Source organism: Mastomys coucha, unplaced genomic scaffold (assembly GCF_008632895.1).
Source record: "Mastomys coucha isolate ucsf_1 unplaced genomic scaffold, UCSF_Mcou_1 pScaffold11, whole genome shotgun sequence".
NCBI classification, from domain to species: Eukaryota; Metazoa; Chordata; class Mammalia; order Rodentia; family Muridae; genus Mastomys; species Mastomys coucha.
In genome coordinates this window covers 30,581,609-30,604,394 of record NW_022196893.1, presented here as the reverse complement: position 1 = coordinate 30,604,394, position 22,786 = coordinate 30,581,609, and the positions used below count along the sequence as shown (strand labels likewise).

At 46.7% G+C, this 22,786-nt stretch overlaps 1 protein-coding gene across 4 annotated transcripts in view; it reads left to right on the top strand.

The window, feature by feature from the left end:
* Window positions 1–3,770: 3,770 nt before the first annotated feature.
* The window catches only part of Fmnl3 (formin like 3), a 54,070-nt gene continuing 35,054 nt past the window's right edge, over window positions 3,771–22,786 (top strand). For 2 of the 4 annotated variants that reach the window (XM_031355213.1, XM_031355214.1), the window contains exon 1: window positions 3,781–4,053. In XM_031355213.1, the coding sequence (XP_031211073.1) occupies window positions 3,928–4,053 (126 nt within the window). In that variant the 5' untranslated portion in view covers window positions 3,781–3,927. Of the gene's footprint in view, window positions 4,054–22,786 lie in introns of all 4 variants that reach the window. The other 2 variants (XM_031355215.1, XM_031355212.1) reach the window with 2 other exon arrangements.

Genomic DNA, 22,786 nt, shown 5'->3' with positions numbered 1-22,786 from the left:
CTGGCACCCAGAACCCACATGCTAGGCTGCCAAGGCTGGTGCCTGGCACCCAGAACCCACATGCTAGGAGAGAACTGACTCCTGCAAGCTGCCCTCTGACTTCAACACATGCCATGGCGCGCACACACTCGAGCACACGTGTGTATGTGTGCGCGTGCACACACACACACACACACACACACACACACACCTTTTATCCAGAGTAATACATTTACACTTAAAACATATAAAACACTATAAAATATTTTTACCATTATTTATCAAATAGTTCATCAATGCTGGTTGGTTTAGATAGGATTGTTTTCAACTTCCGCTTTATCTTCCCGCCCTGATTTAGTTCAGCTCTTCTCCATTCTCCTCCGTTTTCTGTCTCTAGACCTTTCTAGATTCTGAAATGCATTTATGAAAATCTTCCCAAAGAATGTACTTAAAAGCTGTCCAGAAACTGGGTGTGGTGGCAAACCCCTGTAATCCCGGGGTTGAGAACCTAAGGCAGGTGGATCATAATTTCAAGGTTAGCCTGGATCATACAGGGGGACTTTGTCGCAGAAAATGCAAGCTACCCTAACCTGGACACAGAACTATCTACAAAACAAAGTGTGAGTTCTTCGGCCCTGTGCAAGATTCCCTATTCAACCCGACCCAACCCAACTTTTGTTCTCCTTCCCCACACTCTATCCTTTGGCCTAGTTAAATGTTTTACTGTTGCTCAGCCTCCCACATTCTTTCCTAGTTCATTTCCTCCGCTCCCACAAGGCCTTTCCCCTTCCTGGTCAACATTCCGTCTTCATCTCCATGGTTCTTTCCTTCCCAGCCTAAGTACTGTCTTCTCTCCAAAGCCTTTCTCCTAAAGCTGTATTCAGCTTCCCCGGTGGCACTCTGTATCCATCCCTATTGCTACATTTATCACACTGTTTTGTAAGCACTAGTTTGGGAGTCCACTAGGTTTCTTCCAAACAGTAAACACCTGGATGAAAGACACTGGTTTATACCTGGCTCTTCTTCACTGTTTGGAACAAGCAGATGGGTCTGGCTGGAGAAAAGGGTTCATTTGGCCAGGCGGTGGTGGCACACGCCTTTCATCCCAGTACTTGGGAGGCAGAGACAGGAGGATTTCTGAGTTTGAGGCCAGCCTGGTCTACAGAGTGATTCCAGGACAGCCAGGGCTATACAGAGAGAAACCCTGTCTCAAAATAAATAAATAAATAAATAAATAAATAAATAAATAAATGGGTTCATTTGAATGACTGGAGGTAGGTGAGATTGGAAACATGGAATAAAGAGGCATTAAGGTTTGGGGAGTATTCTATGGAGATCTTTTAGTGCTACAAGGAAAAGCATGGCTCTGAGTAAGCAGGGAGTTTACAGTGAACGTGATGATCTGGCAAGCTCCAGAAGATCCTTAGAGCATATAAGTCTGGTAGTTAAGCATGAGCAACCAAGAAAAAAACCAAAATGCCGGTGACTAAGAGACCACACAGGGATGGAGGCATGCTGCTGGGCATCTTGACAAGTTTCTCTTTCCGTCACGCGTTCCTTGAGTATCCACGATAAGTGAATAGTGATATATTTTCCCTCTTGAGTTACTGATTTTTGTTTAGTATGAGTCTACAGTTTTATCAGTGTCTGTGCTCTGGAAGTGTCTGTTGAAGGAACGAGGAAAGGGGCCAGAAGGGTAGCTCAGCAGAGGTGCTGCTGGTCCAGAGGACCTGAGTTCAGTTCCCAACACCCACATCGGGTGACTCACAACCGCCTGTAACTACAGCTCCACGGGATCTGACAACTTCTTCTGGTTTCCTCTGGTATCCGTGTGCACATAAGACACAAACGCATAAAGAAAGATAAAGTTTCTTTTTTAAAGTTGGGCAAGTGTATGTTTAGGGTCGTGGAGAAGGAAAAGAGGAAGCTATCAGTGTGGATGATTTGTCAACATTAGAAGAGGGACCACACAGGGATGAAGAAGGAGCGCTGGTAGGCATCCTGTCAAATTTCTACTTCTGCTCCATATTACTTGACAGTATTCGTGATAAATAAGTATGCTCTGTTTGCTCACAAATGTATCTTCAATGCTTAGAACAGTATCTGACATATAATGATCTTTTCAAAAAAAGTTTGTTGAATGAACGACTAAAACATTTAGGTGATAACTTGGGAGATCCAGTTTCTAGACATCTGGATTCTGCGTTACCCTCCCAGCTGTTATTCAGCATGTACCGGTTTCATTCTCAGGCAGGCTGGGATTGACTAGTAATGGCAAGGTAAGTGACAATAGCAGTAGGTTTACGGTTTCACAAGTCCCAGGGACAGAGTGTCTTTCCTGATTCTCTCTTTATAGCCTTGACTAGTCGTACAGTCAGCGTGGCTCAGGTCAACTAATAGTTTCTACAATTGGGCAGTCTTGGGTCAAGTCCTGCTCCTTGATGGGGGTAAAGTCCAGCTGCACTTCAGCCGAAAACAGGATCTAGTGGTTCTCTAAAAGAAAATATGGTTCTATCACCGGAAGAAGGGGATAAAGGCTGACAGATATGACAGAAGTCCGACACCTCGTCGGTGGTGACAAGCCAGAGCAGAGTTCTCCCACTCTCATACCAGCCAAGGAACCTGTGCGTGTTGATAAGGTCCTTATTCTAAATGCCTCTTTCACTTGTCTCTCTCTGTCTGTCTGCAAGAAGCCTTCCTCCTCCCTGGATGCCTGTGTCAAATAGATCTCCCTCCTGAGTCTCTATTGGATGGAATCCCATCCTTCCTAATGGTAAGTCCAGGGAAGGGCACGCATGACCTAGATCGTATATGACCTCTCCAGAAAGCAGGAGTTACCACAGCGTGGAGAGCAGCCGAGTCTAGCGGCGAGCCAGCAGTTTTCGGTTTCAGCAGAGCTGGAGGGCTGTGAGCAGTGGAAGGACCTAACAGATCGCTTTCTACCAAACCCAAGCCATTGACCTCCACAGTCTAACCTCCATTCTCTGCTATGCTGTTTGTATGTTCTATTGTTGGCATTGTACAGGAACCTGAGACCTGGAGAAGTCTGTGTAAGGCTCCAGAAAAGAGATACCATCCTTGGATAATAAAACCCTCTGTGAGCCAGGCCCGAAGTAGACATTAGGTCACAGTAACCATCTTTTTTTTAGGTGTTTTGCTTACATATCACACTTATCGGTGTGAAGATGTCGGAGCCTTTGGAAACGGAGTTGCAGACAGTTGTGAGCAGCCATGTGGTTGCTTAGAATCGAACCGAGGTCCTCCGGAAGGACAGCCAGTACTCTTAACAGCTGAGCCATCTCCAGCCTCCACTGAAACATTTTAATCATACTTTCAAGCATATATTTCCCCCTCCAGTCGACAAAAGCTCAGAAGGTAGTGGCGAGACTTCTCCAGGGTTACGTACATGGTTCTCACGATTACTTGCTTATTTTCCAAGACAGTCTTGCTATGTAGCTCAGGCTGGTCTCAAATTAAGCAGTCCTCCTGCCGCAGCCTCTCCAAGTGCTGGAATTACATACATGAGTGACAGAGGGTTGTCTCCCTAGTGTTCCCACGTCTCCCAGTTAACTTTGCAGTCCGCGCCCTATGGCTACATCCTCCAGCAAGCACAGCGATTGGATGCCCACCGAGGGCCACCAGGGCGCGCTCGCAGCCAGGCGCGAGGCCGCTGAGGGCGGGAGGCTCTGTGATTGGGAGGCGCGACTGTCAGTCAGCCGGGGCGGGGCGGAGGCGGGGGCCGGGGCGGGGCGGGGGCGGGGCCTGCATGAATAAGGCGCGCTTCGGCGAGTCGAGCGCTTCGCCGCCGCCCGCTGGACTGCGAGGCGCCCCCGAAGGGGCGGAGGAATCGGGCCTGGGGAGCGGGCGCCGAGGGAGGAGCCAGGTCGGAGAGGCAGAGGGCCCTGGCGAGGAGGTGGAGGGCTGAGGCCCGGAGGAGGCCCCGCCGCGATGGGCAACCTGGAGAGCACCGACGGCGGCCCGGGCGAGCCGCCCTCCGTCCCGCTGCTGCTGCCGCCCGGCAAGACGCCGATGCCCGAGCCGTGCGAGCTGGAGGAGCGATTCGCCCTAGTGTTGGTGAGACCGGCGCTGCCGCCTTCCCGCCGCCCCCCACCCCCAGCCCCCGCCGGGTCCCGCCCACCCCCGCAGCCCCGTCGGGGGTCGGGGAGGAGGGGTCCCCAAGCCCCGGACCTGCCGGAGGTCCAGACTCGTCCCTCCCCACTTCCCTCAGACTTCCCGGTCTGCTGCCGGAATTCCATTCCCCGGACCTCGCTGGTGGGACGGTTTCGGAAGCTGTTGGGTCCCCAGCCAAAATCAAGCATTTTTCCTCTCTTATGAGAGCGGGTCTTGCGTTCAGACCAGATGTTTCAGAGAGGAAAGGGGGGATCGGAGAAGGGGCTGGCTGCCCTTGGGAGTGGGGGGTGGGATAAGGAGCGATGCCATTCTACTTATTTCAGAACCGCCTGCAGGCATCCTGCTAAGTTATAGTGGATTTGCCTAGGCTGAACATGTGGATAAGCCATTTGACTAGGCAATTTTTTTCCCAATTGAAACAATACACAAACCATCCCTCCTGATTTTTTTTTCCCCCTCGTTTCATGTTAAGCTTTGGCGACTGGTTTGTGTTCCATTGCTTGTGGTTCTTTGTAGTCTTTCTGTGGTTTCAAAAGGGATGGTCTCCAAAGACTAACTTTCAGAGCTGACGTGGGGATTCTCCTTTGCCTCTGTCTGGGGCTTGGATGTTGATGTGAGTGGCTCCGAATAGAGAGGTTAGTAGCAGGTATCCCTGAGAGGAAGCTGGACCATGTTCAACATGTGTTCAACATGAAGCTTTAGGAAGAGAAATTTGAACATATGCTAAGAGATAAATCTGAAAACTTGGGGAAAGAGCTTTCAGTTCTCCCCCCGCCCCGAAGAACTCTTAGGTGATAGTAATAATTCTGGTGTATTGTTGGTATGGCCTGAAGGTCTGACTCTGCCCATGAGGAGGGATAAGTTGTAGACTTAGCAGCCTTATTGGATTTCATCTGCCTTGGAAAAGGGAGATTAGATCTGCTGGCAGCCGTGGAGCTGTCTAGAGATCCTGGCCTCTGCAATGTGGAGAGCCTGACATCAACTCAATGGCACCAACTTGGACTCAGAGTCCAGGATGTTCCAAAGAGGTGTTCCATGGGAAGCAAGAAAGGATCGCCCCCTTGGCAGGCGCTTCATATCCGGGCATACCTGGAGGAGACCAGTCATGACCTTCAGCTGCCCCTGGGAAGAAGAAGAAAAAAAAAATCAGTATGCTTGCACACCTGTGATGTATCTGCACCACCTGGATAGAGTACCTGGTTTAAGGCGCAGGCTGTGTGAGGATTCCTGGGATCAGTGTTCTGAGCTAACCACCTCAAGCTCTCCAACCTCTGCCTAGGTCTCTGTGGGTCACATCATGTCTGTACCAGAAAGCCAGGAGTCTGTGGTCTTGACTCAGCGTTGATACAATTTTCCCGGAGGAGTGTGGGGGTGGAGCTCCGTAAATACTGTGGGCTTTGGGAAACCCTCATCTGACAGGAGCAGGGATAGCCTGTGACCAGGTATACAGCATAGGCTAGTTGCCTTCCTTGGATCTCTGCACCCCAAACTCCTTTTGGGGCATACAAGTGATCTCAGATCTGAGTCACTGTTGAGATAAACTTCAGCTAACGTGTACTGAGCACACAGCGCACAGCAGATTCTGCTGAGTCTTCGACTACCACTCTCATTAACTCTGCAGCACAGTCCCGTGTGGTAAGCGCTGTTATTAACCCACGATGTAGAGGAGAGTGAGACATTCAGTGGTAACTTAGTGACAGCCGCCTGAGCGGGGCTGAAGAAAAGTTGAAAGTCGGAATCCTAACCCCGCACCCACTAGCTTTTCCTTAGAGCAATCAGTTACATTGGAGCTGACAAACTGGGAAAGAAAAAGGTAACAAAGGAGCCGCTTGTAGCTTACAGAGAGCACCTCCCCAGAGCTGATGTGGGCTACACGCCTCAGCTCTCACAGCCCTGTGCTGAACATCATCTCACTGTGTAATCTCCTCAGGATAGAAACTTGACATTGAACCTGATCAATTATAGGTTATACATTGTTTCTTAATTTCAAAAAAGTTATTATTGCCATGTCTGTGACTACAGGCATGCACCGTATGTGTGGTTTGAATGTAGAGGCTAGAGGACAACTTTGGGGAGTCAGTTCTCTCCTTCCACCACAGGCTCTGGACTTCACCCGGGGTTGTCAGGCTCCCACAGGAGCTTCTACCAGCTGAGCCACCTTGTCAGTTCTATAAATTGTTTTTATGGCCTTAAACATTTCCAAGTTTATCTTTTAAAAACAATAATGTGGTATGGGAGCACATGCCTGTAATCTCTTGTGAAGCTAAGGTAATAGAATTGTGATTGTAAACTCAAGGCCTGCCTCAGTTACACAGTGAGACACTGTCTCAAAACCAAATCGTCAACCCCCCCCCCCAAAATAAGTGTCCTCCAAGCGAGGAAAGAGGATTTTCCTCTTGATTATAAAGTAATTGTATTGATTAAGCACATTTGGAAATTACTGAAAGATAGAAGAAAATCATCTGTACTATAGACTAGTAATTTTTTTCCTTGTAGGATTTTTGACACACTTAAATATTTTAATTTAACAATTAAGATAATAGCTCCCAGACCGTGTCATAAACTGAGTTTTTCTTCTCTTTTTCATTAATTAATTTTTTTATTTCACAAGTATTAATTGTTTTGCCTACATGGACGTCTGTGTGAATTCCCTTAGAATTGGGGTTACAGACAGTTGTAAGCTGCCGTGTGGGTGGGGTGGTTGGAACTGAACCTGGGTCCCCTGGAAGATAGCCAAAGTTCTTAACTGCTGAGCTATCTCTAGCCCCCCACCCCTTTTTTGTTTGCTTGTTTTGTTTTTAGAGATAGGGTTTCTCTGTGTAGCCCTGGCTGTCCTGGAACTTGGTCTGTAGACCAGCTGGCCTTGAACTCACAGAGATATGCCTGTCTTTGCCTTCTGTGTGCTTCAATTAAAGGCTGGGGACCACCTTTCCTGGCGGAGTTTTTCTTTACAATTTTAAGTATTTTCTAATTTTTAAAACATTCTTAGTATCATGACTTTATGGCTACATATACTCTACAGTAGAGTTTTTGGTTACTTTGTTATCTTGTACTTTTTCTTTTATCTATAGTTTGTTTTGTGATGAATTTCCTATGCCCAAATATTTGTCTTCAACTCTGATTATTGTCTTAGATAAATTTCTACAAGTGGCATTATTGGGCCAAAGGTTAAATGTTTTTTCAAGGCCATTGAGACTTATCCATTTTTTAAAGTCATTTGTGTGTGTTGTGCTGTGATATATATGTGTGGAGATCAGAGAGGAACTTTAAGGAGTTGGTTTTCTCATTCCACTTCCAGGATTGGACTCTGGTCACCTGACTCCAAAGCAAGCACCATAACCCAGTGAGCTGTCTTGATCCCCAAGACCTATCTATACCTTCTCTTCAAGTTGTAGCAATGACTTCCTGCCCATTATAATAACTTAGTATCTAACTTTTCCTCCCGTATTTTTCTCTTCCTCTTTCACAGTGCTTGAGATCTAACCCCAAACCTCCTTCATTCTAGACAAGTGCTCTCCCGATTGATTACCTGCATCCCTGGCCCTTCTTTTCTTCACCCACCCATCCATCCCTCCATTCATCCATATTCCGAGACAGAGACAAGAGCTCTCTTCATAACCCAGACAGTCCTAGAACTCACTATGTAGGCCAAGCTAGATTCAAACTCAAAAGAAAATTGCGTGCCTCTAGGTCCTGAGTGCTGGGATTAAAAGTGTGTGCCACGAGGTCTGGTCTTCCTTTTCTTTATAAGCCACTTCTGGGTGGTTTATATTTTTGAGAACCTTTGTCTCTTTGCTTATCAAAATGCTATCTGGCTTTACTCTGGATTTTCCTGAATATTTTGTCATATGTGTTTTGGCTACCTTTGTCTCTGCTCTTTATTGGGGTTTATTGTATTTCCACATGTCTATGTAATAAATATGTTTTCTACAGTTTCACATTATAAATCTTTTTTTCCACACATGAAAGGGTATAGTAACTAACTGTTCTGTAAGGATAAAACACTGGAGTTCCTGGAATTGCCTCCTGCCCCTATGCTCTTCCATGAGAAGCCTCAGGTGCTGGCCTTCCTGGGTCTGCGTGTCCGGCAGCTGGGGCAGTCCAGGTGGCAGTCACATACTCTTGAGAGAACTGCCACAGTTGGTGAGAGCAGGAATAGGCCTCAGTGGAAATAACTCGTCTTCAGTGAAGTGAAAAAAGAAGCCAAGGTGGAGAGGAAATGAAACCACAGATCTTCCCCCAGGCTTCTTGGGAAGGCAGAGTCAAGGTCTTCCCTGAGGTCAAGACCAAGGGCAAGGCATTTGCTCCAGAGCTGACTGTGGTGAGCCCTTAGGACTGCCTGCCTGAAGTCCGCTTGGTGCCTGCTCTGTTAGGCGGCTTCCATTTTGAGGAGACATTTCTTGCATTTGAACTGAGCTGCAGCGATGACTGGGAAAATCTGGGGGTTTGTTCTAGCTTTAAAATACTTTTGAAAAAGAAAAAGACCACCGGGCAGTGGTGGCACACGCCTCTAATCCCAGCACTTGGGAGACAGAGGCAGGCAGATTTCTGAGTTCGAGGCCAGCCTGGTCTACAGGGTGAGTTCCAGGACAGCCAGGGCTACACAGAGAAACCCTGTCTTGGAAAAACAAACAAACAAACAAACAAAAAAACAAAAGAAAAAGAAAAAAAGAAAGACCATTTTCTTTGAAGACAAGGAAGGTGCTGTGGTCACTTAGTCTCCCAGGAGGTCTCATGTCCCCTCTGGGCATGAGACTTCAGGACTCCCACTTTGAGCAGCTATAGATGAAATAGACGGATTTAAGGTCCTTTCTGAGGAAGTGGGGTGGGCAGGGATTCTAGAATGAAGCTGAACTGAGCTAGGATCCCTGAGTTTTCTCTGCTGGCCCCGAGAGTGAGTCCCGGAGGGGTGTGGAGGCATCCAGCTGCCCTGGTGGTCCTGGTGCCCCTCCTACACTCCTGGCTACTTCTGTCTTGCCTCATTCCCTGCTCTCTCCTTTCGCCGCTCTCTCCAGGTTCTCTTACCACCTTCACCTTACAGTAAAGGTGTGGCTCGAGAATTTGTGTGTTGGGTAGGGAAGAACCTAGAAAAGCGTGGTGTTTCTGCACTCAACTGGCTGGTGAAACAGCTAGAATGGCCGGAAGTGATTGAAGATAAAAATCCCTGTGCAGCCAAGGGTGATGGTGCAGAGTCTCTCAAATCCTGAACTTAAGTGCTCTGTGTAGGCTTAGTTTGTAGAGTTCTCTGACACTGAAAAGTATTGTTAGTAACTTTAAGAACCATCAAGAGACTAGCTGAGCTCTTTGCATGGCTGGGCTTAGGCTTATACCAGTGGGGGTTTAATTCCTGCCCTCATCCTCTCTGTCTCTTTAGTCACCTCTGACATTCCTCCAGGGCTAGAGTTGTCCTGTTGGTTTTGGCACCAGGTCCCCAGTACTATGCAGTAACAAGAGGAATTCTTTCTTCCTTCCTTTTTTTTTTTAAGACAGGGTTTTTCTGTGTAGCCCTGTAGACCTCTAACTCAGGTCCACCTGTGCCTCCCGCCCCCCACCCCCCAACCCATGCTGGGATTAAAGGGTGCCCACCACCACCCAGCTAGATGTTTACTAATTCTCTTCCCATCTCTGGGTCAGTCTAGAAAGGAGACTGTCACATTCTTCAGTTACCCAGCCCTTTTCCAAGAGCTGGGCTTGAGCCTGGGATTTGGTTATTTTAAGAGATGGTTACTCTGCTTTAAGATCTACTTAGACTTCAGAGTTTAGCTGTTTTACTTATCATTTATTTATATCAGTTTCCTTGCAGGGAATAGTCCTTCTATGTAGTTCCTATTTCCCATGAAACTATTAAAAAAGCATGTGCGTGCGCGTGCGCACACACACACACACGCGCACACACACACACACACACACACACACACACGCGCGCGCGCACACACACACACACACACCCCACTAGCTGGTTTGAGCTTTGCCAACTTAGACTTAAAGGCTGTTAGTTTTCTAATCAGGAGCTTAGGGTCTGATCCAGTTTTTGTAGTCTGCTTTTCATCTGAAAGACTGTAAAACAAATCTTATAACTTAAAACTTTTTTTTTTAAAGATTTATTTATTTATTATATGTACACTGTAGCTGTCTTCAGATACCCCAGAAGAGGGCGTCAGATCCCATTACGGATGGTTGTGAGCCACCATGTGGTTGCTGGGAATTGAACTTGGGACCTTTGGAAGAGCAGCCGGTGCTCTTAACCGCTGAGCCATCTCTCCAGCCCAAAACTTTTAATTATACTTTTACTCATTTATTGAGTGTGTTTGGACACCTGTGTGCCACAGTATGGATGGCTTGTGGGAGTCTGTCCTCTCCTTCTACCATGTGGGTCCCAGGGATTGAACTCGGGTTGTCAGGCTTGGTGGTAAGAGGCCTTCCCTGCCCGCCAGCTCAATCCTGGGACTGTCCTGAGCTCTTGTGCTCTTTATAAGTGAAGGGGAGACTCACTTCACAGTGCTTTAAGGATAGTCCTGGATGCTCACATGGCTTCAGCTGAGGAAAGGGTTGGCCTGTGTTGGAGTTTTGGGGAGCAGTTAGCTTATTACACTAAGTACTGCTGTGCTTGGTATAGAAGTCCAGGGTTGTTAAACAAAGTGATTGGGTATGACTCACTGCTGGTCCCAAGACTGGGGAGGCCAGCAGGGCCACAAAGAGAGGCCTTGTATTTAATATTTTTTTAAATTTTAACGGAATGAAAGTAAAGATAAAGACCTTTTTATTATCCTTATCTACAGGGCTAGTGCCTGGTTCTTCTGATGCAGTAGGCTCTACCCTAAAATCTACCAAAGTAGTTTGGCAAATGCATACTGTATCTCCCCCTGGTCAGTCCATCAGACCAGTGTGTAAGAGTTTCATATTTGGGAATGTGTTATCGAGATATTCTTGCCTGGCTCGGATAGAGTTAAGACAGGATCTTTTGTAGCTCAGGCTAGCCTAGAACTCCTGATGTCTGGCTTCTGCCTCGCTAGGATTACAGGCATGTGGTACCCTGTCTAGCTGAATTTGGAAGCACATTTGGTAGTGCTTCTCCCTTTTGTGGATAACAGGTCCCTTTGAAAGTCTGTTCAACACCATTGCCTCCTTCGCATGCGTGTTGCCTATATGTGGTGTTTTGAGGGGCCTTGGGCCTCTTCTTGGCTCTCCCAGGAAAGGCCTGGCTTTGATTGTGGGAGGAGGATGAGGAGACCTGAGGGGCTTCTCCATACCAACAGTGATGGAGTGCGCGGTAGGAGAGAACCCTAGTTAATCAGTGCAGAGAACGGTGCTGTGATAGTGGGGACAGCCAAGGTATCCTGTGGATTTAGAGGGAGGCATTCAAGCCCCTCGACACTAATTTGACCTTAATTAAGGATCATCTGGGGGGCTGTCTATGCTTTCGAGTTAGCGGTCTAGCCCTCAAATTCTGGGAACATCTAGGTGGGAGTAACTGGGTGGGTTTTGAGAAGTCATGGGGAACCAATAGCCTCTGCTTTCATAGTTGGGGACAATATTTAAATGATGTCCTGTGATTACAAATCTTATCTACTGGGCTGGCAAGATGGCTCAGTGGGTAAGAGCACTGACTGCTCTTCTGAAGGACCTGAGTTCAAATCCCAGCAACCACATGGTGGCTCACAACCATCCATAATGAGATCTGACAACCTCCTCTGGTGTGTCTGAAGACAGCAACAGTGTACTTACATATAATAATAAATAAATCTTAAAAAAAATTAAAGAAAAAGAAATCTTACCTACTTAATGAAACAACAGACTGACCTGTACCTCTTGACTGCTTAGAATATTTTAAAATATTCATAAAATATTTTTTGAAGAAGATTTTACATGTTTGTGGGCTTTGTATTAAAATAGCACTCAGAAAGGTAGAGGCAGGTGGATCTCTTAACTGGAGGCCAACCTGGTCTACATAGGGAGTTCCCGGCCAGCCAGGACTGTAAGTGTGTTTTAAAAAAATTATTTTTTTTTCCCAAAACAATGCTAACTTGTTTTCTTTCTGTGTAGAGTCTTCCGTCTCCTTTCAAAACCAGCTGTTTTTCATACCAGCTATATGGCCTGACTTAAGTTGCTGAAATTATTCTTGTTTATCAGGTATAGGATGCACACTGTTACGTGGGTGAGCTCATTCACCTAGCCACGGCTCTGTGAGGCTAGTTTACTTGTGTTTTACAGGGTATGAGGGCAAGGCTGGGAGGGCTTAGCCAGAGGTCTCACTGAAAGGTGGCTCAGAAAAACCTCCCTAGAGAAGACATTCCTCATGGGACTTTTTTAGTGCTAAAAAGACTGCGAGAAAAACAGCGTTTCAAATGATGGGTGCCTAATCTCTGTTTTTCTTTATAGATTTCAAATCTGTAGGAAGTTTTTGGCAAAAATGTGAATAAAATACCCGGCATGGTGGCATCTGTACCTATCATCCCAGGATTTAGAAGGCTGAGGCAGGAGGATTGCTGAAGCTTTCAGGCCAGTGTGGGGTACAGAGTAAGACCGTAGCTCAAAATAAACATCAAAAAGGGGAAAACAAAAACGCCAGATAACGTCTGCATCCATGGCTGTTGTTAAAGATCAATTCAGTGCAGATGTTTGGAGAGCTTTTGTCCTGTCGTTTTGAAAGGGGCTTACGATGGAGCTGTGACTCACCTACGTTTGTACGCCAGGCTGCCCCTGGACTCCCAGGCTATCCTCCTGCCTCTGTGTTCTACAGGCATTAGCCCCTGTGCCTTGTGCTTAGGTGTCACTTTTTAGGGCTCTGTCATTTGAAATGCATGCTTCTTTTACCTCTGCCATTTTTATTCTGGGAAGTGTTTTTGCAGAACTGATGACATGTGTGCACAGAGGTCCTTATCATGGGTGCTCCGTGATGACACGTGTGCACGGAGGTCCACGTCATGGGTGCTCCGTGATGCTGCTTAATGCTGCTCTCTTCTCTTCTCTTCTTTTCTTTTCTTTTCTTTTTTTTTTTAAATCAGGGGTTCTTCCATTTTCCTTGCTGCTCAAAGATCCTATGAATACTCTCTAACTTTCTCTTCTTTCTCAATACACAATCCATACATAATCCCCACTGTTTGATCTCTAACAGCATACATCAGTTTTTCTCTTCTCTACTGCCACCGTCTCCATCCACGCCAGGATCAGCCTTGCTTGTGTTATAGTCAGGCAGCCATTTTCCTCTCGCCACATAGGAGCCCAATTTAAAATATTAGTCTTTCATTCAGAACCCTTCTATGTCGGGCCTTTGCACAAGCACACTTTGCTTGGGGTGCCTTTTGTCTGAGTCTTTAAATTACTCAGTTTATAACTTAGGGCTTACGCCTTGGGATCGCCATCTACTTCCCAGCCCTGCTTCTTATTGTCTACCTTAGAAGCCTACACTTGATCTTAGCCAAAAGGCTGGGGAGCGATTCCATCTTAGAATCTTGCTCATTCCTCTGTATTATTTTTCATCTTGAAATTATTTACTTAATTACTTATTTATCCTTCTTCCTACATTACTGACTCCCTGAGGGTGGGGACATTACATTTGCTTATCATTGTACAGCTAAATACCTGGTACAGGTAAACATCATGTACTGTCTGTAGCTGATGGGAATCTCCAAGATAGGAGTGTGTGCATATAAAAAAATAATAATCTAAAGACTGTAGTGCTGTGTAATAGAGTATGTGCTTATGTGTGTAATAGAGTATGTGCTTATGTGTGTAATAGAGTATGTGCTTATGTGTGTAATAGAGTATGCGCTTATGTGTGTGATAGAGTATGTGCTTATGTGTGTGATAGAGTATGCGCTTATGTGTGTGATAGAGTATGTGCTTATGTGTGTGATAGAGTATGTGCTTATGTGTGTAATAGAGTATGTGCTTATGTGTGTAATAGAGTATGTGCTTATGTGTGTAATAGAGCATGCACTTATGTGTGTGATAGAGTATGTGCTTATGTGTGTAATAGAGCATGCGCTTATGTGTGTGATAGAGTATGTGCTTATGTGTGTAATAGAGTATGTGTATATGTGTAAACCTGTAGAGAAAAGGCCTAGAAGAATCAGAACCAAATTGTGTTGACCATCAGGGAAGATTGAATTTCTCAAAAATAAAATTATATATATTCACACATATACACATATACACATATATACTGCCCAGCTTTATATTTTTTATACTACATATTATTCTTTTAAGGAAAATGGACAACTAAAAATAGAATTGGAGAGGAACTTCAACTTTGGTAATAATAGAAGTTTCTCTTGCTTTACACTCAATAAAAAGATGAACAGTAGAGGTAGGGGGACACCCGTAGGATTGGTACCTCCTTCCTGCCTGTCACCTGCCTGTGGGGACCTGGGCACTAGTTCTCACAGAAGGGAGATGCCCTTCTGCCCCAAGGCTGCAATTTAGGTTGCTGCGTGGCATCCTGGCTGCTCAGTCTCAGGCAGGTTGTATATTTTTGGTCTCTTTCATTTCAGGTTCATCTAAACTTGCACGTCTCACCTTGGCAGAGCTGCAGTGATATCAGCAAAGGCAGTAAGCTCCAGCTCTGACTCCACTGAGCCCGAGCTGCTCAGAACCCTGTAGCAACAATGCTCTCTAGATTCTTGACTCTTAGGAAAAGGATAACTAATAGTGCTTTGAAATAATGAAAAACAGAAAAGGAAGATGCAACGAATGTGGCCACTCTGGAAAGAGGGACAAATGACATCTAGTGACTTTCCACTAAGGGAATATTCCAAATAACTTTTCGATAACATTTATTGGACAGTAATGGAATGCCAGCACCCAGCGGTCACTGGGCACAGGAAGTCTCATTCCTTCACGTGGCTATGTAAGCAGAGTTTATGGGGAGGGTTTGTTTGTTTTCTTTTTCTTTTTTCTTTTTTTAGATTTTTGTGCATGCTAAAGCTGAATGCAGGGTCTCAGGCATGCAAGGAATATGATCTACCACTAAGCTACAGCCCTAGACCGAAGCAGTTATTTCTGTTTTGCCAATGGGAAAGCTGAGGTCCAGGAAGGTTAAATGATTCTGGATTAAAGAATTAGTAGGCAGTCGGGATCTGACTCCAAAGCCACGTTGTATTTCTGTTTGTTTTGAAACATGATCTCACACTGCAGCACCAAGCTAGCTTGGAATGCACTGGCCCACACAGGTGTCTTAGTTATGCCTCATCCACCTGAGTGCTGGGATTACAGCCTCAAACCACACTGGCTCCAGAGCCCACATTCCTACATGCTCCTCCTCTCCCCAGACTTGACCTCTTGCTTACAGAGGTGACACATGCCTGGAATCTTAGTGCTTGGGAAGTGGAGGCAGGAGGATCAGTAGTTCAGGGCCAGCCTCATCGATAGAGCATATTCGAGGATAACCTGGAATAATGAGAAGCTGTCCAAAAAAAAAAAAAAAATGTATTTACAAGATAGGAGCCAGACTGGGTATGATGATACTTGGTGGCTTGGAGGCAGGAGGATCAGAGCAAAGCCATCCTGGGATCCATAGTGGGTTTGATACAGCTGCAGCTGGGACACACAACAGAATCTTACCTCACAAAACCCAACCAAGAACAAAAATAGGATTATGTCTTTGGGAGCAAAGAATAGATTAAGAGAGCCAAGCAAAGACCTCATTTAGATTGGCAAGTCTCAAATCTACCCAGTCATTCCTTTCTATACAACGCACTCTCCCGATTCTGTACACACCGCTTTAGAGCACACCCAATACAGAAACGATGCTCCCTGGGTTGGAGAGGCAATGAGCTTGCAGAACTGCATCTTTAACTGGAGCATTAAGTGTGTTCTCAGGTTGTCTGTGAAACTTGTGTATCTCAAAGTTGGCTTTACCAATAAGAGGACACGGTTTGCCTTGCTCAGTTACGTGTTTCTAAGAAACAAAGAACACTCTTGAGGCCGGGATGTAGCTCAGTTGGTAGAGTGCTCATTGAGCATGCGTGTGGCTCTGTGTTTGATCCATAAAATGAGCATGTAGTGTACTCCTGTAACCTCTGCAATTTGGAGATTAAGTCAGGAGGATCAGAGGTTCTGAGTTATCTCCACTACATAGTGAGTTCCAGGCTAGCCTGGGCTACCCAAGATCTTGTCTCCATAGGGGGGAAAAAAAAGACAAAAACCAAAAAAAAGCCACTCAGAGGGAACTCTTGAGGTACCGAGATGTCTGTCAGTCAGTTGTAACCGCACAGAAATCAGAGGAGGGCAAGATCAGCCTCGTACAGGAAGGAAGTCAGGCACTGCTTAAGTCTTGCCTTAACAGTGACAAGGGTCGTTCCAGAAGGAGAGAGAAGGCCACTCCAGACAGAGCAGTATGGGAAAGATTAAAGAGGAAAGAGCAGCCAGGAAGCCTGCCTTTTGGAATAGAGGAGCCTGGATACAGAGAAACGAGTTTGGATCAGGATGGATCTTTAGTCCACAGAGAGTTTTGCCTGAAGATTTACCGATGCTAGAGAAGGCTCTGAGGAGGCCAGGCTGCCCACTCTTTCATCGGGGAATAGAGATTAGAGATTAGTTGGTAAGTGGTCCCCGACCATTCATGAGTTTGCTCATTAAAAGTTGAATGGTTGAAATCTGTGAGAGATAAACATTTAATCCTCAGAGATTAGAGAAACAGAACAGTTTGAATAAAACTGGATTGGAAATGGTCCCACGTGTTATACTTGAACCGTATGTAGATGCTTCAGTTTATAATCCAAACTTTAAACTCGTTTTCTTCTTCTAACCCTTTCTTGTCTTCTTTAAAGGCAGGAGGGCATCTTTCCTTAAGTAATTTGTGCTAGTGTTATTACAGTGCTTGGGCCGGGAGATGGCTCAGCTGGTGAGATGCTTAGGGCCTGAGTTTGATCTATAGCACCCATGTAAAAATCTGGGCAAGGTGTTCCTGTGCCAGTAATCCAGGGCTGGGGTACAAGAAGATCCCTGGGTCTTGAGTGAGAGACCTCGTCTGAAAGAGTAAGATGGGGAGCCATTGAGGAACACAGCCAGTGTCAGCCTCTGGCCTCCATAGTCAAGGTCACACATGTGCACAGGCACACACGGGTACAGACAGATACACAAACCGCTTTGATTGTGGTAGGTTTTCAACAAGCATTTCACTGCATCACGATGCAGTTGGCCTCCGGCTGCTGAGTGGTGTACATGCTGTATCTTGGGAGTCGGGGGTGAGCTAGTACCTTTCCTAGCTCATGGACTTTCATCCGTACTGCCACCACTGCAGTTGCCCTCCGGCTCCTGCTTGGTCTGTTTTAATGGATGTGGCGGTTTCCTTGCTTGAGTCTTGCAGGACCTAACTCTGTTCTCCGCCTATCATCACTGCCATATGCTAATATCTGAACTGTGTTGGGGGTAGCTTTTTTGGAATAATGAAATTCCACGAGCTGGGAAACAACTGCACATTCAGGAACAGAAAGGAGATTGGTTAAGCAGATCCTAGAGAGGTCTGAAAGCCATCAGAGGTGCTGAGGACCGAGACCACATGGGATCTTGCCAGCTGTAGTAAGAATTTGAAAATAGGTGTGGGGACAGTTTTCATAGTGTTGGGTTCACTGTGGCTGCTGGGAGAGTTCTGGAGCCTGTCCTGCCCAGGGCAGCAGCCTGCCTGAGGCTCCGCCAGAGAGGGATGGCCCTCTTTATCATTTCAGGTTTGACTGGTGCTCAGCCCTTAACTGCTGTACTTGCCCTCAGGCCAAAAAGGGCAGTGTCTCTTCTAGGTTGGCCCCAGAGTTTGGCGTGCCTATCCACGGCCTGGGCCTATAATTTGGTGGGTTGGCTGGTTACAAAAATAAAAAGTCCGACCTATAACTAAAGCTGAGTGGATTCACTGAAGAGGGAGCTTTTAATTTTCCTGGGCTGTACTTACTGGAGGAGCAAGCCTCCTCCCCAGGCTTAGCTCCAGGCCCTTCCTTAGCCCTGCTGAGCCCACTTAGGGCCTGTGCATGGTAGCAAGATGTGGGGAGCTTTCAGGGACCTTGGGGTTCAGTAACAGGCTTGATTTGGTTTCTTAGGGGGCAAACATCCAGTCTGTCTCCCACATTTGTCTCTGCCGTTTGAATTAACATCTGTCTATTCAGTCAACAATATTGAATGGTTTTTTGTATTTTGGACGTTAGTGATATCATAGTGAATAAGAGAAACAAAGACACCAGCCTCAGAATCCACATTGTTGTTGAAGAGAGCACTATAAATGTCCAAGTGTATAAAGTAATGTCGGTGCCACATAGACAAACAGAGATGGAGAGCGATGGGGACGGTGTTTCAGAAGCTCGGTGTTTTCTGCGATTGAAGTAAGGAAATGGGTGAGAAGATGACGTCTGCTTCCTTAGCTTCTAGATTCCAGCACCTGAAGGTGCCTCTGAGGAGGAGGCTGCCAGTGACAGCAGGCAGCCTGGGTGGAGAGCAGAGGCAGTGTGCCCTCTGGGGCCCAACTGGCTCCTAGTCCCAGGTGGGCCCCAGTCAGAGCCTGTGGTGTTTTTCTTCATGGCTCCAAGTGTAGTGTCAACTGTCTACAGGGCTGACAGGGTGCTGATTAGCTGTAAATAGACGCTGGCCTTCTCAGGATTTCTCAAGTTTTTCTGAAGGGCTGTGTTGTGGACAGAGGAGAGAGATGTAAAGGTAGGCCTGGGAAACAGCTGTGGAGGGGACGTGGGCTCCTCCTGCCTGTGTCCACGTGTACTTTTCCAAGAGCTGAGGGGATTTGAATTTGAATCTTTTTGTTGGTTTGTTTTGTTTTCAAAGACAGGGTTTCTCTGTGTAGCCCTGGCTGTCCTGGAACTCACTCTGTAGACCAGGCTGGCCTTGAACTCAGAAATCTGCCTGCCTCTGCCTCCCAAGTGCTGGGATTAAAGGCGTGCGACACCACTGCCTGCTTGGATTTGAATCTTGATGCTGCTGTTTATTAGCTCTGTGACTTTGGCCAGTTCTCAAGTCCCTGGAACCTCAACTTTTTTCCCTGTATAATAAGGGTAATAGTTCTTACCCTCTGGGTTTTTTTTTTTAAGGGTTAAATGGCATGGTTAAAAGACCCAAGGCAGTGTCTGGCATAGTGGGGTGCTCAATAATAAGATTTTTTTTTGAGTCAAGTGTTCATATGTCCTGGATAATCTCAAACTCCCTAAGTGGACAAGGATGAGCATGAGTTTCTGATCTTTCCGCTTCCATCTTTTGAGCACAGGGATCACAGGCACACTCCACCAAGCCCAGTTTATACAGTGCTGAGGATAGAATGCAGGGAGGCCCTCATGCATGCTAGGCAGGCACTCTGCCACCCAACGCATCCCTAATCCAAGAAGCCGTATTCTAAAGGCATTAGCCTTTTGAATCAAGAGTCTCGTATTAGGAAGCCAAATGAAAATATTCAAGAAAATGAATGAATGGGGGTGGGCAAAGACCTCAGCAGTTAAGAGCATTTCTTGCTCTTGTGCAGGACCTGGGTTCAATTCCCAGTACTCACAAAGCATCCACAGCCATCTATAACTCCAGCTCCAGGGAATTTGATACCCTCTTCTGACCTCCGTGTACACTGGGCACACTGTGGTGCGATACACATGCCCACACAAAGCACTCACACACAAAAGCATTCTAAAACAGAAAAGAAGTGTGAGTTACCATGGGTGGAGATTGTGTTTTCTGTACCTCTAAAATGCAGAATCACTGAAGTACACAACCACAGTTGTCACTTTGCTGTCTGATGTTAGACTAATCATGTCTTATCTATAGGCTTCAGAGACTCCAGGGATCGGGGTATGTAACCCTTGATTCCCATCAGCCCACGCCTTAGTGCACGGTGTTCTTGGTGCAGTCTGGAAGAGTTTGATTTGAGGAACATTTTGAGCTCTGGGGCTTTTGTCAAGGCCAGGTGGTCATCACACACAGGCCTGGTGAGGACGAGGATTGTGCTCTGATGGACTCTGCTTGTTATTTGGATTCGTTCTGTGGACTGGATACATCCCTTTCTCCTCAGTGCAAGCCTTGGGGATGATAGTCTAGGATGGATGAACCAGAGATGTACAGTGAGGAAAGAGCCCTTTGCGTTGGACAGACATCTTCTTTATGGTCCTGGTTGTTTTGTTTTTACTTGCCTCTCCTGAGCATGAGCCTCACACAACACTCATAGTCCGCAGGTCCTCGGCAGGTTGGGCTTGGTGAATCCTACTCCTTGAGAAGTGCTCACATCTATATTCAGGTTGTATCTGGGTGCATCTGGCATGAGTTCTAGATTAATAGCCCAGTAGTAGCTCCTAATTGCTTCCTCTGGGCTTTTTAATTACTGTTGGCATGGTGGGTGACTAAGGAATTAAGAATCTCCTGCACATTTATAGAGCAGCAGGTTCTGGTTTGTTCCCAAAGAATTTACCTGCCATTTCCCCAAAATATCCATGTTAAGAGCTGTGAGCATAACCTTTGGTCGTGAGGGGTGGCCAGCTGAAGAGCATCCGGTGGCATTTGGCCTCTCGGTACTTGTTGCTCCAGATGATCAGGGAGATGTCAGGGCGACGCCATAGCCACATCGCTGCTGCTCTTGTGGCAGGCAAGGCTGTAAAGATGCTCTTCAGTTTCCTTCAGGGACTCTGAGGCAGTGAGCCAAAGCTGCCAGTGTGCCATCTAGTCTGCCTAGACACAGGGACACTTCAGCCATCAAAGGCTCAGCAGGCATTTATTGAGGGCTTAGAATTGTGTTAATTGCCATAGGACTAAAGATGACTAAGACCGTGTCTACCCCAGGAGCTCAGGCTGGAGGGGGAGCCAAACTCATGGAGCCTGTAATTACAGTATGGAGTTAGGTGAAGTTTTGGTGTAGATTGGCTGGAAACATGCATAGTGCTGGGGGAACATTGCCTGCAGGAGGAAATCTCTGTTGGCTGATGGGCTAATAGGATCTGGACCGAGTCTAGGACAGAGAAAGCACACAGAGAGGACAGCATGGTTCTAGACATGAGAAGGGACAGAGCATGCTGTGCTCCAAGAATCTTTCCAGGGCAGCTCATTGCCGTTGTGTAGTGCGGGCTGACAGCAGTGGGAAACGAAGCCTTGGATGTCACATGGGAGGAACTGTACCTGATGCTTTTTCCAAGAGAGTGTCCCAGGCAGACTTTGAGTTGCGTGTAGATCAGTCCCAAGAGTCCCATGGGAAGAAGTCAGCAGTAAGGAGTAGTTGAGTATGATGGGAGGCACAGTGGGACCAGAGGACAGATTAAATCCTCAGGACACTGGGAGTGTGGAGATGAGACCATGAAAACTCAGGATGGCACCTGAGGTTTCTAGCTCGCCGGATCAGTTAACACAGAACACGGAACAACCTGAGAAAGGCAAGTGATGAGGCCTGTCTGAGACATATGAAGGCTCAGAACCAGATGCGGGGATATCTACTGGGAAGCTGAAGATTTACCAGTGGAGCTCAACAGAGATCCTGGGGACAGAACTATGTATTTGAAGGTCACTAGTATACTGGTCAAGTAAAACCTGATTGGTTTATATTCCCACAGCCCAGGCTCATGGGAACTGGGAGGCAAACTCAGAGGACTTAGTGTCCCAGGGAACAGAGCAGATGTGAGAAGACTAGAGGGGGCTGAGGAGAATGACTGACTGCAGATGAATCCTCAGGTTGACAGACCACTGGTGGAACTGGAGGAAGTCAGGGACAGCTGGGAGAGTGAGGGGTTTGAGGTATACCAGGAATGCTGGAAATCTGGTGACACATCTTCCCTAATCTCTACAGATAACCAAGCTGTGACCTGACAAGTTGAGTGGAATCCCAGATTTCCCGGTTCCTCTGATAGTGTGGCGGCTTAGTCAGCGCTTCTGTCCTGCCTGTCTGCTAAGTCCCTGAGAGCATGTGTGAGGCTGCTCTCTCCTGGAGACTGGTTGGCTTACAGGGGATAATGGACTCAGCCCCTGTATTAGCTGCATCATATTCCTGGTTTGCAGATGGGAAAACAGGCACAGAAAACTGATAGCTTTCCTAGTGTCTCATGGCAAATATTTTAAGACAAATGACCAGGATTCATGATCCTAGTCACAGTCTCCTGAGCAAGATTCAAATCTGAGTCATCTCTTGCTCCCAAAGCCTGAGCGGACAGCCAGTTCCTGGCTCAGAGAGATCTGCTTGTCTCTGCCTCCTAAGGGCTGGGACTAAAGGTGTGTGCCAGCCTGCTTATTAACACAGCCTTAGCACAGCCTGTGCTTTGTAAAGCTTGGAATGTCACTTGCTGTAAGGCCATGCTGGTCTAAGAGGACAGTTACTTTCTCTTGTCTGCATAGTAACTTACTGAGGGGCTTTGCCAGTCAGGTGTCTGCCCCACCCTGCTCAGCTGCTTCTCTCAGTCTGCTAGGCAAGGGAGCATGCTTTAGAGATCAAAGCTGTCAAACAAATCTCATGGGACTTTCCTGAATTAGAAATGGAGTCCTCCACCCTCCTCCATCAAAGCTCATGGTGGGACCTGGCGGAAGACCCCGCAGGTTGGAAACTACGTGTCTGGGCTTAAATTTGGGTTCTAGTACTTCCTCTTTTATTCCCCCTCCTAGTTTTTTCTTTTGAGGGTGGTGGTGATGGCGGTGGTTCAAGACAGGGTTTCTCTGTGTAGCCCTGGCTGTCCTGGAGCTCTGTAGACCAGGCTGGCCTCCAATTTACAGAGCTCCACCTGCCAGCTCTGTG